The sequence below is a fragment of the Camelus ferus genome, chromosome 7, assembly GCF_009834535.1.
Source record: "Camelus ferus isolate YT-003-E chromosome 7, BCGSAC_Cfer_1.0, whole genome shotgun sequence".
In the NCBI taxonomy this organism is placed as follows: domain Eukaryota; kingdom Metazoa; phylum Chordata; class Mammalia; order Artiodactyla; family Camelidae; genus Camelus; species Camelus ferus.
In genome coordinates, this window is record NC_045702.1 from 17,934,033 (window position 1) to 17,950,291 (window position 16,259).

Genomic DNA, 16,259 nt, shown 5'->3' on the forward strand with positions numbered 1-16,259 from the left:
GGGGCCCAGGATCCAAACCTAGGTTGTCTGGCTCCAGAGTTCATCCTCTTAACCACTGTACTAAATAGTTTACACTGCTGAACTGTGCAATGCTAATTGTTCATCTGAACTGCTTGTTATTCATTCTCATATCAGTCCGGACAGTCTAGGTTACATTATGGTAACAAACAACCTCAAAAATCTTTGTAGCTCTCCACAACAAACATTTATCTTTGTTCCCATTATTTGTCTACTATGGCTCAATTGCCCATCTCCTTTTTGTTGTCTTCATTATAATCCAGGCTGATGAGGCAGCCTCTAACTGGGACTTGGCTGGTCTGGAGATAGTGGGGAAGAGAGTATGGTAAGTTATGGTCAGATTTCATTGGCCAAAGCAAGTGACAAGGCGACGCGTGCTGTCAGCAGAGTAGGAAAGGATTCTCCTCCTGCAGAGAGGAGCAGTGAATTTGTGAACTATGTATGATCTATCTAAGTATGATCTATCACAATGCTTAATTTCAACCCACAAGTGTAAGATTATATATGTCTGAGGAAAGGTAATATTATATGTAGTAATTTATTGATTCTTATAGTATGTATCTATAATCTTATAATTAATTTTAAAAGGGAAAACATTGGATACAACATTGTTTTCAATATCAAGTATTTAAAAACCCAGTACCAGGGGAAACTGGACAGCCACATGCAATTTTGGACTCTTACCTTACACCATGTACAAAAATTAACTCAAAATAGACCAAAGAATTAGACATAGAGCTAAAATTATAAAACTTGTAGAAGAAAACATAGAGTAAAAGCTTTGTGATTTTAAATTTGTCCGTGATTTAATGGAAATGACACAAAAAACATAGATGACAAAAGGAAGAAAGATAAATTGGACTCTGTCAAAATTAAAGTCTTTTGTGCATCAAAGGACACTATCAATAGAATGAAAAAGGCAACCCACAGAATGGGGAAGAATATTTGCAAATCATATATCTGATAAGAGACTTGAATCTAGAATATAAAGAACACTTGCAACCCAATAATAAAAAGATAAACAACTCAATTTAAAAATGCATGAGGAGCCTCAATAGACATTTCTCCAAGGAAGCTAGACAAATGGCCAATAAGCACATGGGAGAATGCTTTACATCATTAGTTATCAGAGAAACACAAATCAAAACCACAGTGAGATACCACTTCCCACCTAGGAAGATAGCTAGCATCAGAAAGTTAGGTAATAGTAAGTGTTAGCGAGGATACGGAAAAAATTGGATCCCATGTACACCACTGATAGAACGGTACAAAGACCTGAATTAATCACATTGAATGGTTATTAAAGGGTTAGGGTTAGGGTTGGGGTAGAGTTAGAAGTTGAGAGAGATTGACTGTGAACTGTGGCTTGAGAAATAGTCAAGAACCCTATGGAGATACAAGCTCTCTGACGGCATTAGCAAAGACTAGCAAAGAACTTGAACTCTGCTGCCTCAGACTCACTGGCTGCTAGTGACGATGGTCTGAAGGGAGCTGGAGGGCCCACTGCGGGAGACTTGGGTCGCTGAATCCTAAATTACCGTCTCCATCGGAGGTGAGGGTAACGTGGAGGAGAGCTGACTTCTACTGGGTTGTTACTTGGCCTGTGCTGAGGGAAACTCAGGAAGTGAAGTCGGACTAACCAGAAGGCAAAGGCCACCAGAGGACATGGCTCCTGGAGGTGGGGGGTAGGGGTGGGGGGCAGATTGGTAACAGCAGGGAAAATGGGCCAAGGCTGTCTATACTTGATCTTTTTAGTCGTCAATCAGTACCAGTTTGTCAGTGTCTGAGGACAGAGATCAATGACTTCAGTCATGGGATCAGTAGCTCACACAGAGAGGAAGGGTTGTTGTACGTAAGCCAGAGCTGAGGAAAGCATGGTGTTCATACCCACGGGGCCACAGAATCTGAGCCACCCTCCTCTGACTTGGGCATATTTTTAGTCCCACATTGTAAATGAATCGGCAGATTCTGAGAAATTGTGTCCTGCCTACGTTCAGCTTCTAGCAAATTAAAGGGCCACTTCTTGGATGAAGATCTCGAATTCAGATCTTCCACAAGGTGCTTCCCGTATTGTTTACTGCTGTTGGGATACATAGTAGGGGGTCTCATTTAGTGTATACAAGACTTCCGTGAGCCAGGCATTACTGCTCCATGTTAGAGGTACGGAAGTTAAGGCACAGAAAGGGTACGAAACCTATGTGGATTCACACAGCATATTAGACGCAAAGTCAAAATCCTAATCCAATGGCTTATTAAATTTCCACTGCTTTTTAAAAAATATACCCTTGCTGCCCAATAAGGCCACAATTATCTACCCTTCTAAGGACTCAGTAACCTCCCCCAGCCCACTTCCACTCCCCAGCAATGAACTTAAACCTAAATCCACATGCTCCCTCGTGCTCCCCGTCTGCAGCCCCCACCCCAGCTCACTGGGCCTCTTTTCAAACTTGTGCAGAAGTACCTCCTCATCTTGGGGAAAATGTGAGCTGTCTACGAGGGCAATCACTCCATGTCTACATTTCCTGACTATAAAAGTCTGTAATTTATTCTGTCATAAAAGAGGAAGTGTGGCAACCTTAGTTCTCCCTTCTTAAAACAGAAGGATCATGGTTTTCTTTTTGTTGGCTGAACTCTGGACCTTACCTTCACTTCGAATTCTGTTTCTTCTTTTCTTTACCTCAGATGCAGCCTTCCCTCTCCTTCACTGCAGCCCTGTTCTTTGCTGACACTGGCAGAGAGTTTGTATCTCCATGAGTTCTAATATCATTCCATCATCTGCTCCACTCAAAACAGGAATTACTTCTGTTAGCCTCCTTCGAGCAAGTTCTAACACGTAATGTATTATCTCATTTTTAAACATTGTACAAGTGGCTGTGCTAATTAACCAAAAATTATGAAGCCTAGGGATGTAAGAACAGAGCTTAGTGTTGTAATAAAATATAAACCTGTCAACGATTTAATTTGACATACATATAGTGATATACACAATCATTGTAGTACATTGTTGTTAGACATAAATGGTGAGCAGTTTACTTAAGTGATTATAATTTCCTTTAGTTTTATACAGTCTCCCCTTATGGTTTAATTCTTGTTACTCACAACACACAGGCATCTCTTTTTTCTTTTCCATGCACTGATGTCTTCCTGCAAGGCTGCGGCATCTTTGGGTCAGTAGGCTGTTCGCACCTGGCAGCGAAGTCTCTCTAGAACTGCAGGCAGGAATGTGTTGTGACCACTGGGGCCCCGGACACTATTCCAAATTCTTCAAATATACTCAACAGACATGGTCAGGTAATCAAAATCCATTAAAATGGAGATTTAGGCTAAGATCAAGAAAATGGTTGGCTGGGGTGTCTTCAGTACGTTGCGGAAGAACACAGATTTGGTTCCCTGAAGCTTGGTCACCCTGGCTGTCAGGCTGACTTCCAAGGGGCTTCCTGGCAGATTCCTGCCCTGCCCAGCGCCCTCTCCATTCCTGTGAGCAGTGTTCTCTCTGCTCCGAGTTCAGCTCTCAAGCCCATTCCCAGGCTTGGCCTCAGTTCAGACTGACAAGGGCCTCTGCTGTCCCTCCCCAGGCAGAGGTGGGGACACGTGAGCAGGGGTCTCTTGGGAACAGAGCTCGGTGAGCTCACCGAGCTATGTGTTAACCTCTTCCACCCTTGCTGTTCTCTAAATAATGTTCACACCCACTCGGTCTGCAGTTTCTCCCTGGGAGCCTGGTCGTGTGCTCTGAGGACAAAACAAACCCTGCCGATTGGTCAGAAGTTCTCAGTTCTATAGAAGCAGACCTCATCTGCAAACTACTGAGTTGTCTCCAAAAAACTGACCCTGTCTCCTGGAGATGGTTAGTATCCAGTCTCCCAAAGTGGAGTATAGATGCTCATTTCCCCAAACAGGCAAGGACTTCTGCTAGTAGACAGAGGGATAAAGGGATCGTTGACCAGATGACCTGTGCAGATCCAAAGGCACAGATGTGGGCCTCACAGGAAATTAGGTCTTGGAGACTTGCTGGCTCAGAATGAAGAGTTGGCCTCAGTTGTGTGCATGCAGGCGTACTTGTGGGAGGGCTGGTGTTTTAGCCCCTGAGGATTCGTTAGGGAGCTCTGCCAGTGACCTGTGGATGACTGACAGAATAATTTGATGTTCTGTGCTTCCTGGACCAGTCCCAATTGCCAGTATTCTCTTTTGCTGTCTCCATAAGTATTATTTTTTGTTCTTGTCAGAGGTCACAGAGAGCTACAATCAATTGGAACTCTTCTCACAGATTGAGCGGTAGGGGATGTCACAGGACACAGCATCAAATGTCTTTGTTAGGCCGATAGTCACACAGTTGAAATTCTGAATCTGATTGGTAACACTGTTTGGGAGAAGAAAGCATGATTAAGGCCCACTGTTTCAGACCTGCCTTTTCCTGGTTCTGGTCCCCTCGCATTATCCCCAAATTCAGCCCTAAAATTGGTGCTTTCCTGTCAACTCTCCTGTGAGCTTTTATGGGCTCACAGTCTTGGATTAACTCACTCTGTGTTTGGTTAGAAACATCTCATGGGTCATCTGTCCCCTTTTCTCCTGGAAATAAGGTTTCAGTGCTCTACATACTATGTTCTCAGCAGGAGGAAAGGGGAGGAGGAGGAAAGAGATTTCTCTTCCTTCCCTAGGCACTAGCTGCCTCCTACCTCTTTTCCTGTCATCCAATCTCTTTAAGTCTGAATGAAAAGAGTCTGGTTTTATGAAAGGTCATAAGTTTGGAGTCAAGTGGACGTAGGATTGAATTGTGACTCTGCCACTTCCTGGCTTTGTGATATTCAACACATTTCTACCCTCTCATCCTCAGTCCAACTGCCTGTTAAATGGGGATTAATAAAAGCATACTGCAGGAAACGGCCCATGTAAAGCGCTTAGCTAGCGCCTAGCATTTAGCTGGCACTGAGTGAATATTAGCTTACTCCTCTCTGTGGGAAGCCTGTTGCAACTGACTTGCTTTCTGTCTCACTCAGCATCTTTATACATATGTGGGGAATGTCATGTTCTCTACCATTGCTGTGTCCATGGAATGATACATAAGACATAGCTCTTGGGAGCTGAAGTTCATAACTTTAAGGCAAAGATAAGCTGTTCATAATAACCTTTCTTTAGGTAAATAATCTGTATCTGGGGAACTTGTAAGAACTTAGTAATAAAATGTGCTCTATGGGTCAGAAGATATTTATGAGATCTATCAAGCATGGTATGTATGTGAATTTGTTTGGATCTTGACCTGAACAAAATAATTTATTGTATGAATACTCCTCTCTACTTAGAAATGTTTGATATTTTTCATAATTACAAAGTTTGCAAAAAATATGTCTCTGGAAATAGATGCGTGGGAAGAAAGAAGAACAGAACAAAGAGCCGAGTCTCAGCCTTTGTGCTTTTCCAGCGCAAACCCCGGAATCTCAGATCTGGTCTCTTGAGGCAAACCAAGTTCCCCAGAAAAATGTGGGGTGTTCACGTACTTGCCGTTAAATGGGGAGTTGTTGATCCAACGCCACTTTTTCTCTTTACCTTGGTACATTAAGCCAATAAAATACTTCTCAGCACCAGCTATGTCCTGGAGAAACTTCTAGAAGTTAAAGAATAAGTTAAATGTTCAACAGAAAGTTCTTTTCTGCTGCCTCCTTTGTGCCGATAGGCCCATGATTATATCTGATTCTGGGAAGAAGGCAGGCTGGCAGGGGACTCTGGGGCCGGCTATCACTGGCACTCACCACAAAGCCCAGAGAAGTAATTCTCAGTTCCCACACAGCAGCAGGGTCACCTGGAGGGCTTGCTAAAACGCAGATGTCTGGGCTCTGCCTTAATAGGTCTAGTGGAGGGGACCAAGAATTCACACTCCTAAGCGATTCCCAGGTGATGCTCATGCTCTCTAGGAACCACACTTTGAAAATAAAGGGGAAGGGTACTGTATCATCTATAAAAGGGTAGTTCAAAATACATCTTTCTTTGATCTTCTCTGCCCAGGCTTGTTTTCATTGCCAGAAAATTTACATTCCAAATGAGGTTGGATCAAGTGACTTCCTTGAGTACTTGACAAGGAGAAACAGGGAGAATGAAAAGTGTGTTGTTAAAGCGGATAATGCCACGAGAAATAGTGTTTATTGAGTGTTTCCTAAATTGATGCTAATCCCGGACATCGCAGTTTCCGTATTAAATTAATGCATCACAAATCAGTCCAGCCAGAAGTCTGGGAATCTTCTAGTCTCTCCTGCAGTCTTCACATACCTCCCGTACTCAGTGGATATCCAAGCCACTTGAATGCTTTCTCCATCCCCATGGCTGTTGCCTTTATTCATCCTTTCCTAACATTCTCCTTCCCTGAAATATCTCATTTCATTCTTTTTAAAAATTAATTTCCAAGTTTACTCATTTAATAAACCCTTTTTGAGTGTCTGTTCTGTGCCGGGCATTGTATGAGGCTGAGGATATAGAAACAAGTTAGTTTCTCCTCAAAGAAGTTATGATCTAAAATGGGTTGGCAGACTATGGCTAGCAGGCCAAATCCAGACTGGAACTCATTTTTGTAAATAAGGTTTTATTGGAACATGTCCATGCCATTTTAAACATAATATCTATCGCTGCTTTTGAGCTCTCATGGTAGGGTTCGTTAGTTGTGACAGAGAACTCATAACCCAAAAAGTATAAACTATATTATCTGTTTAAAAAAAAAAGTTTGCTGATCCACGGTCTAAAACAGGGGTTCTTAACCCTTCACTCTCTTGCTGGCAGCCAGGGATGGTTTCTAAGGGGATCTATAAAGCCACTGGAATTTTATGGAAAATATTATGCTTCTGTAATATTTCTGGGAAGAGACACGTAGATTTCATCATCATTTCTAAAACGTCAGTGATCCCAACATGTTGAAGATCCACAGATCTAAAAAGATAGTTGGATGAGTTGACCAGCACCGCGGGGCATCCCAGCGCCAGATATGTTCTATGTATGGCACAGGCGGGAAGGAGGAAGCGGTCAGTTCTACATGGAGTTACAGAGCGACTGTAGATGAAGTGATACTAGAGATGAAGGTTGGGAGGTAGCTGTCATCAGGCAAGGGCTGGGGAGGGTGTGGGTCAGGACTGGACTTCCTGGACGAGGGCGCATCAGATCACAGACAGACTGTGGAGCAGGCTGGAGCATTTGGGGAACTACAAGTGTTCAGTGTGGTTGGTGCGGAGGTAGAAGGAGGTGGGTTGAGAGACAAGACTGGAAAGAAGGCAGAGGCCGGACAATACAAGGCCTTGTATGTCATGCTAAGGAAACTGGACGTTAACTCATTTAAAACGGCACAGACAGCTTAGAGCCTTAGAGATATTATGATGTCAGTTCTGTGGAGGACAGGTAAGATGGGGCAAAACAAGGGGCAAGAGGGAGTTAGAAGAATTCTGAAGAAATCCAAGGGAGAGCTGAACAATTTGCTGTGGGCATAGCAAGGAAAGGACTTGGTTAGCAACTAATTTAGGAGAGAAGATAAAAGGCCAAGTCCCAGAAAACTGTCAGTGTTCAATCTTGGGCGACATGACTCCTCACGAGTATTTGGAATACAAGAGAAGGAGCAGTTACAGTGAAATACGCTTGATTCAGTTTTAAACATGGTGAGTTTGTGGTGCTTTTGAAACATCAGAGTGCAATATGATATACTGTCTGGTCCAAAGAAGGGTCACTGGGGGTGCAGACATGAGAGCCATCAACAAGCCGTTGGTGTGGTGAGCGTTCCCCAGGGCTAGCATGAGTGTCGGTGTAATGCCGAAGACGGCACTTGACATGCACCAACACGCAAGGGTTGAGTAGAGGAAAAGAGACCCTCAACTTCCTGCCCCATTCCCTTCTTCTTCTTTTCTTTTCTTCTCTTGCTCCTGGTTTTCTACTTGAAGGCGTGTTTCCTTCCCGCTTGGGCACTAATCCCTAGAGGAGCTGTGGCGTCCTGATCCCTGCTTTTGTTGGACGCCTATTACCGAGATTCGCAGAAGAGCCTCTTACAAATTCTTCTCAGTCACAGGACCTTTTAGAGGCCGGGTGAAGGCAAAGACAGGAGAGAAGCAAAAGCACTGTGTGTAGCACAATGCCTAGCACTCAGCGAATACTTAGGGTCTAAGGAGAGAGAACTATAAACTAAATTAAATTGATTAGAGCATGGGTTTTGGACATTGGGGAACGAGAGATCACAGTTCAGTTCAATATACTCTCATTTAGTAAGAGTCTGACCTTGATCAAATTATTTTTCTGTGCCTTAGTTTTCCTATATATGAAATATGAATAATAGTGCCTATTCAGAATTGTTATGAAGATAAAAGGAGATAATAAAATAAAGCTTTTTCCATAGTGTTAGCTATTTTTATTATCATAATTGTACACTGTCATTCCAAGTCTATGGGCTGGTTCTTTGTTTTTTGTATTACTAATTTTGTTAATTTGCAGCTTCCTTATTTACTAGGCTGACTGGGATCATATCTTAGCCACAGCTCACATCTATGAAGTATTCTGTAGTTTCTAAAAAGCTTTTATGCACCTCAGCTCATGTGGTCATTTCCTTGTACTGCCCCCAGGATACTGGTTCACTGCTGTGCCTCCTGGGAGAGACCAGAGAGTGTGGATCTCTCTGGCTCACATGAACCTGAGGACACACCTCACTGCTGTTGAGAAGAGTCTCCCACCCCCAGGCTCAGCCAGTCCCCTTTCCATTCTTCACCCCACTCGCCCCTGCTCCACAAATCAAATAGTCCCACCGACTCCACCCACTGAGGCCGGTGTAGGGCGGGCTGCTTTTCTGCACCGGTCTAATGCTCTCACCAGTTTCTCGGGCGTGTCGACAATGGCCAAAGTGGATCCTCTTGCTTTGCAGGATTCCACGCTCTTGTTCCAAGGCAATTCCGATATGGACAAGAAATAACATCTTCCTTGATGAAAATACCACCCTCTGGGGCAGGCTAAAGAAATCCAAGAAAAGAGAGTATGAGGTGAATGGTTTGGGTTGTGCACTTTGGAACTGAGTTGTAATAATACAGTGGGACATGGGTTTCTTTATAACAATTATATCAATACAGTCATCCTCAATCCAGGAAGAAATTTCACTCAGTTTAGCCTCAGTTTCCCTGTCTATACCATGAAGGGAATGAATTAGAAGGTCTTTTGGGGCCCATTGAGTAAAAAAGTTTTCACAAGAGAGGCGACAATGGGAGAAGTCTCTAAGAATTCGGTACATAAGAACTTGGAGGTGGAGAGGGGCCATCACCATGCACTTTACCTGTTCTGTAGCTCCCTGTGGGAGTGACGCTGACATTATTGCCCCCGAGAATCTGTGGGACTACAATGAAAAGACACCCGAAGGTAGCTGTATGATGAATGTAACACACAAACGTCAGAGCGACTATTCGGTCCCTGTGACCACTTGTCTCTGGACAGCGGAGTTGACAAGGGACCCTTGACCACTCTGTGTTAGAATTTTTTAAGATGTTTTCTTTCTTTGAACCTTCCATGTAACAACTATCCCTATTTGTCATGCCCGACACCCCAGGTCCTATTTTATGTCTTCCTTTGGTGCGGGAGTAGGTATGAAATGCCAAGAGAAAGAATAAGCGAAAGGAAGAGAAATAGATGGATTTAGTCCCAGGAGGGAAAACTCTTGCTTCTGTCTTTTCTGGAACCTTTGATGTGTTATCCCCAAAGAGCTGCTTGAGGCACCTCCCCTCCAGGCTCCACACAGCATCTCTGCTGCTCTCCCCACTTCTGGTGCCCCAAACCCTACGTGAAAACTCAGAATCCTGACGGGCAGCTCTGGACTCTTCTCTCATCAGCACGTATCTGCTCCAAGGACTGGGAACTAGATTCTGGGCTAGCGGCTGGCTATTGGCAGATAAGGAGGCAGGCGAACTTTCCAGAGATTTCCTATGGGCAGAGAAGAGTCCATTTATTTCTTTAAATAGAAACAGGGGAATTGATAGGCCTCCACGAGGCCGTATTATTTGGGGGAGCACTGGCTCTCGGAGCAGGCAGCTACAGAGGCTTCAGAGGCTGCTCGTTTGTCCACTGGGGCTGGAGACCAGAGTGTGTGATTTACCCAGACCCTAGATCAGCTACTTCCAATTATATAAATAAAATGTACAAGTTAGCATTCACTTTTTGTTTTGGTTCCCAGTTCAGAGGCTGTTTGTAATATATTGTAACCTGATTTTCATTAGAAACTACTTGGGAATTATAACTGAAAACAGAACTTCATAAATATTTCATGAGCATTTCCTCTATGTGGCTCGCTGTACTGAGTCCTGCAAGTTGAAACAAGGATGAAGAAGAAACTATCTTTCTAATAAAGATGTATATAGTAATAGGTGTCTTAAGAGAAAGAGAGCGAGAGAGAGGGAGAGGTGCTAGGCAAAGCTTCAAGAGGACGTGGGTTCAATAGGAAAAGCCGTGTCTCACTCATGTCTGTATCCTCCATAGCCTGTGACGTCATGCCGTGCTTTCTAGATGATTGTTGACTGACATCTGTTTTTATTTATCTTCTGTGTTTTGTCTAGCGTACTGCTTGGCACACAAAAAGATGCCGCATACAGTTTTTGATTTTGTTTTTTTGTGGGACATGGTTTTCTTTATAACAATTCTTTAAGTGACAGAATTTATAAAGTACTTTTACATTACATTACAGTATTTATATACAAATCATCCTCAGACCCAGGAGAAAAACTGAGGGTCTGAAATTTCACCAAGTCTAGGCTTGGTTTTTCATCTATAAAAGTAAGAGGATTCATTAGAAAATCTTTTCTTCCCCACTGGATATGCTGCGTTTATTTTATTTATTCATTTTCTCCAGGTTTATTGAGATATAATTGTCATTTAACATTGTGTAAGTTTAAAATATACAACGTATGATTTGATACATTGAAGATTTACTCTCTTAGCAACTTTCAAGTATATAATACAATGTAGTTAACTATAGTTGCCATGCTGTACATCAGATTTTCAGAACTTAGTCATCATATAGCAATTAGCAGATCTTTATGAACCCTTCCTGTGAAAGAATTACTAGGGAAAGGACGCTTTGAGAAAAGTCTTTAAGAAAGTTCAGCACAAAAGAAGGTGGAGAGGAGATTATTGTCATGCACATTACCTGTTCCATAGCTCTGTGTAGGAACGAGGCTGACATGTGTAGGAACGAGGCTGACATGTGTAGGAATGAGGTTGACATCTGTAGGAATGAGGCTGACATGTGTAGGAACGAGGTTAACATCTGTAGGAACGACGTTGACATTATTTTCGCCAAAAATCTGTGGGACTGCAAAGAAAATCAGCTGTTGGCTCAGCCCCAAAGGTGGCTGCACAATGAATGTAACAGACATCACCGTGGGGCGGTGGAGGCTCTGTGACTCTCAGCGTGACATGTGAACTCCCTGACTCAGGTCAGTGAAGATGTGCACATGTTTTCCATGAATGTATTCACACATCCACATTCATATTTTCTCCCTCCTCTCTTACGTGATAGGAATTGTACCTTTAGATTGGGTCATAAGGAAGCCATCTCTTACCCAACTGAATCACATTTCCTTCCTCATTTACTTTTCCCTTCTGACTTCTGAAGCTGGAGGAGATTCCACTTGCTGCAATTGCAGTAAAACCCTTTGATATGAGGCTTCTTTCTTCTGAACATTTGGATGAATTAGTTTCTGTTTTACTTAAAGGAAAATTTCTCCCTGGATAAAATCCCATTGCCTTTAATGTAGCTCTTCCCACAACTTACTATTTGGTTGGACTGGATCTGTATTTTCAAATTTTAGCGACAACAACAAGCACCGCTGAGTACTTCAGTTCAGATTACCCAGCTGATACCCTAGTCGCAAAAGCGTCGCGCAGGGCTCTGACCATCAGACACTGGTCTGTTCTACATCTCCCGTGTAGACCAAGGAACGCGGCCCGTTGTGTGTCGGGGAGTGAGAAAGGCATTGTCAGTCGCCCTCTGGTGGAAAGACTTGGCCATTTAATCTTTGTATTCAACCCTACATTCTGAGGGACCAAAGACCAAGACATAATACTCACAGTAAAGCAGAAATAAGGTCATTCCAACAACTTTAAGCACCACTACGATAAGTGTCGAGATGATCATGTGCCAGTTCATGATGAAGGAGATGAGGAGGCCTGTGGGCACGAGAGCATAGTATCACCGTTGACAGTCGGGGAAGAGACTCCTTTCCACCAGAGCACATGACAGAGTCTTTCTCTGAGCACCCTTGGGGGGGGGCTTGGAAGCCAGGCACGCCATTGATAGGTGCAAGGAGGAGACTCAGCACATGGCTAGAAGACAGGTAGGATCTTGTGCTGGCTGGGAGCCTTTGACCTCGGCAGGCTGCCTCTCTTTTACCATCCTTAGCTCTCGGCCCTGGCCCTGGTCCCATGTGTGACCTCCTAAACTCTGTCTAATGAAACAAGTCCTCTCCTGGACTTTGAGAACCCTTAACCTTGAAAGGACCTTTGCTCTCTAGGGCTTTCACTTGTAGTCTTGGCCATACCGACTTCAGCTTTCAGAAGCCTCCTTCTTCAAAAGATTATACCAGGAGTCTGACAGACAGGGCAGGTATCCCTGTGGTCCCAGGCATTGGGGAAGAGCCAACAGTCTGTCCAGAAGGGACAGACACACACTCACCCGTTCTCTCCCTGGAAGGCCGGGCTGGCTTGCAGGTGGGGATCTTCCCAGTGGCCTTATGCTTGGTATGGTGTGGGGAGGCCCCTTCTCCTGAGAATACGCTCCTTCTGCTCAGGCAGTGTCCTTCCTCCCTCATACAGCCTCTGTCTTGTCAGCATCTCTGAGCAAACTCTTGTTCCTGTTCATTGCTCTTGGCACAGGGAGCGGGCGGGGCAAGGAGGGGAAGGGAGCCTATAGCCTCTTCAAGGGGAAGGTTTCCTGCCAGAGGGATTCTAATATAAGGGAATTGTTTTAGGAGAATTTAGAAAACAAAATACCTCAACACAGGCTTATCCTTTCTCTGTATCTGAATCTCCCTGAAATATAGTGGAAAGAAAATATAGTAAAATGTTAACAAATCTGAGTGTAGGATTTCTGGAAATTATTTGTACCTTCCTCACAATGTTTCTGCAAATCTGAAATTGTCAATATGAACATTTTAAAGAAAGAAATCCATCTGAAGTCACTACTATTAGCAGGTCTCATGTGTCCACTGGTTCCTTCACTGTCATACAGCTCTGCTCAGTTCCCCTTTGTCATGGACCCCCTCCTCTCTGTCCCAACTGCTCACCTTGCAGATTGTATGCCACATGAGAATGGTGACTGTTCAGTCCGTCTTGAACACGACACTCTGCTGGATACAGGGGGCAGGGTGAGGGTGAACAATACTCAAGTCTTATTATCAAGGAATTTTTATTGCATATTACATTAAAAGCTTTCCTTTTTATTAGGTTTTCCCTACGGTAAAAGCTACATGTGCTCATTTAAAAAAATGGTTAGAAAATATTGGCAAGGAAAATTGAGAAAATAAAAGAAATTTATATAAATTCACACATTTAGCCATAGTCACTGTGAATACTTCTAGGTGTATATGCTTTCTAATGAGTAGGTAGGTAAGAAGGTAGATAGATAGATAGATAGATAGATAGATAGATAGATAGATAGATAGATAGATAGATGATAGGTAAGTAATATAGATAGATACTGGGTCATTTAGAAAAATAGGATCATATTATATATATATTATTTTGTAATCTATGCAGTATGCATTAAACTAGCACCATATTAGAGATAGCCCTCCAAGTCAAAATATAGGTTTTGATAATATATTATTACATATACACACATACACTTTGTTCAACAGCTGGGCAACTGTGAGTCTTCTAGTAAAGCATAGTGAGGAAGAACAAAGGCTTAAAGTTAGTCCTGGGCTTGATTCCTGGCTCTGCTGTTTACTAACTTGGTGTCTTTGAGTTACTTCATCTCTACAAGCTCATAAATAGGAGAAATTATAGTAAATATCTCAAAGGCTTATTGTGGGAATCAGCAAGAAAATTCTTATAATTTTATTAGCAGGATACCTGGCATCTTGACTATAAATTCTTAGTACTCTAGCCATTTTTCTGGCACCCCAAATGTACAGGGAATACCCGAGCAGAAGCATCTCTGTACTCACCCTAAATAACTTCCTTAGGCTAGGTACTCGGAAATCAGAACTCCTCCCAACCCCCACTCCCTCCATACTGGGAGCCCTCAGAGAGCCTCTGTGGTCTCTGGATTATGGGCCCAACTGATAGGAAGCTTAGTAAGAGGAAGGGGTCTACCCTTCTCTCTAGTTTGAAAACTCAGCACCTTTCAGGAGAATTTTGCAGGGCTATGTGCTCGTCTTATGCCCCCTCAGTAGAAAAATGACACCAGTATATAGTAGTCCATCATTACATTCTGGGTTATTCAACCTAGACAGCACCTTCTTAAGAGTTTATCTCATGATTCTTTCTCTCAGCTCCTCATTTCTTTTCTGCTTAAATGGAAAAAATACTCTCTCATGTCCCTTTAGAGGGAGGTTGCAAACTGGTGGCCCATAGATGGCAGCTATATTTTGTTTGAGCTGTGAAACAGAAAGAAGTCTGAATCAACATTTTGAAGTTTTGGACATTTCAATAGATATCAAGGTATCTAGAAGATCTGACACTAACTACTGAGAGCACCTTCCCGCAGGGCAGTGTAGGGTGGAGAAGGGGTCAGGGCTTACCCGGTCTCTCTCCAGTTGCGCCATCTTGCTGGAAGGAATCCAGTCCCCAGCTATCATCATGACTACACTACTATGATCTTGTCTTAGAGCAAGAGTTGTTCAAAGTCATGCCTCTATTAAAAGAGGAAAAACAAAAGGTGGAATGAAGAGTCTACATGCTTCCAGAAGAATGGGACAGAACATCTTTTCTTGCAAAAAGTAAACAATATTTTATGTATTGAAAATGCAAAATGAGTCTTTGCCAAGAAATAAAACTTGAGACATAATTAGGAAACACATTAAACAACTGCTGCATAGCAAAGAAACATGATGACAGCTCGATTAACTGAGAGAAAGAACTAGAATTTCCACAATTAATTCCTGAATGCAAATAAAATAGCTTTTGTAAATGCTTTTGTGAAAACAGTGGCCCTAAAATCCTTCACACACGATGAATTTCTGAAAGATTGTCTATGGAGTGAAGGAGAAGTTATGTGACTTCAACAGAATCAAACATTCACGAATATGTTACAGCTAGAAATACTGTTGCTTAGAATACTGGAGACGGCTGAGAACTTGCTGGAGAGGAAATAAACACTCTGTGGGGTTTTATAACTGCAGCGGATGAAAACAAGGGTATAAATAATAATTCCAAGTAACTAGCGATATTTACTGGTGGTATTGATTGCAAAGTTTATGCAACAAATGAATTTATTAAAATGTCACCCATGATATCTACAACATCAAGAAACAATCTCTGTGTACTAAGAAAAGTAGTAGAAAGTTCTAATTAGTAAGAATGACTGGGGGAAATTCTGTGATGGCATTTTCAAACCACTGTGGCAACATTTCACAATGGCAAAGAACTGCTCATTGCATCACTCATCAGGAAACCTACTGTGCTAAAATATTCAGGGATGTGGTAATTAAAGCTGTATGCCAGACACGCTTGAAAGGTCTGGAACTACAGAAAAACCAGGGCTTTGCGTGAATGGATTCAAGCACGGTGGTGTGTTGTGCTTCATGCATCTAAGAAACTTAAGAAATTAACAAAGGAACACATACTGAGATTTATAGTATCCATATTTCATTGACTCTGAGAAACACGTTGTTTTTCACATTATGACATCTCTGGATTTAGGATGTATCATAGTTGATAAGGAAGCACTGTTTAATTGGCAACTTTTATTTATTTATTTATTTATTTATTTATTTATTTATTTATTTATTTACATTTTTAAAATTGAGTTATAGTCATTGTACAATGTTGTGTCAATTTCTAGTGTAGAGCACAATTTTTCAGTTATACATGAACATACATATATTCATTGTCACATTCTTTTTCGCTGTGAGCTACCGCAAGATCTTGTATATATTTCCCTGTGCTATACAGTATAATCTTGTTTATCTATTCTACATATGCCTGTCAGTATCTACAAATTTCAAACTTTTAATTTTTCTTCCTTAGTGGTGTGTAAAATAAGACTGTGTATTACAACTGATGCCACTTTATATTCTTTGAAATCTGAT

General features: G+C 42.3%; 1 protein-coding gene across 1 annotated transcript; it reads right to left on the bottom strand.

Moving 5' to 3' along the window:
- Nucleotides 1-2,833: 2,833 nt before the first annotated feature.
- On the bottom strand, nucleotides 2,834-12,802 carry CLEC5A (C-type lectin domain containing 5A). Its single transcript, XM_014559853.2, has 6 exons — nucleotides 12,680-12,802; nucleotides 12,076-12,174; nucleotides 11,153-11,317; nucleotides 8,839-8,975; nucleotides 5,511-5,617; nucleotides 2,834-4,375 (listed from the first exon to the last, which is right to left on the bottom strand). The coding sequence occupies exons 2-6, from the start codon at nucleotides 12,152-12,154 to the stop codon at nucleotides 4,261-4,263; spliced, it is 603 nt and encodes a 200-aa protein (XP_014415339.2). The 5' UTR covers nucleotides 12,155-12,174; nucleotides 12,680-12,802; the 3' UTR covers nucleotides 2,834-4,260.
- Between the last annotated feature and the right edge of the window lie 3,457 nt (nucleotides 12,803-16,259).

Excerpts from the sequence above, each read along its gene's own strand:
- CLEC5A (XM_014559853.2), bottom strand. The coding sequence starts at position 12,154 with ATGAACTGGCACATGATCATCTCGACACTTATCGTAGTGGTGCTTAAA. Across the intron at positions 11,318-12,075 it reads GACCTTATTTCTGCTTTACT|TCCCACAGATTTTTGGCGAA; the intron begins GTGAGTATTATG and ends TTTTCTTTGCAG. Across the intron at positions 4,376-5,510 it reads AACTCCCCATTTAACGGCAA|TGTTACCAATCAGATTCAGA; the intron begins GTACGTGAACAC and ends TCTCCCAAACAG.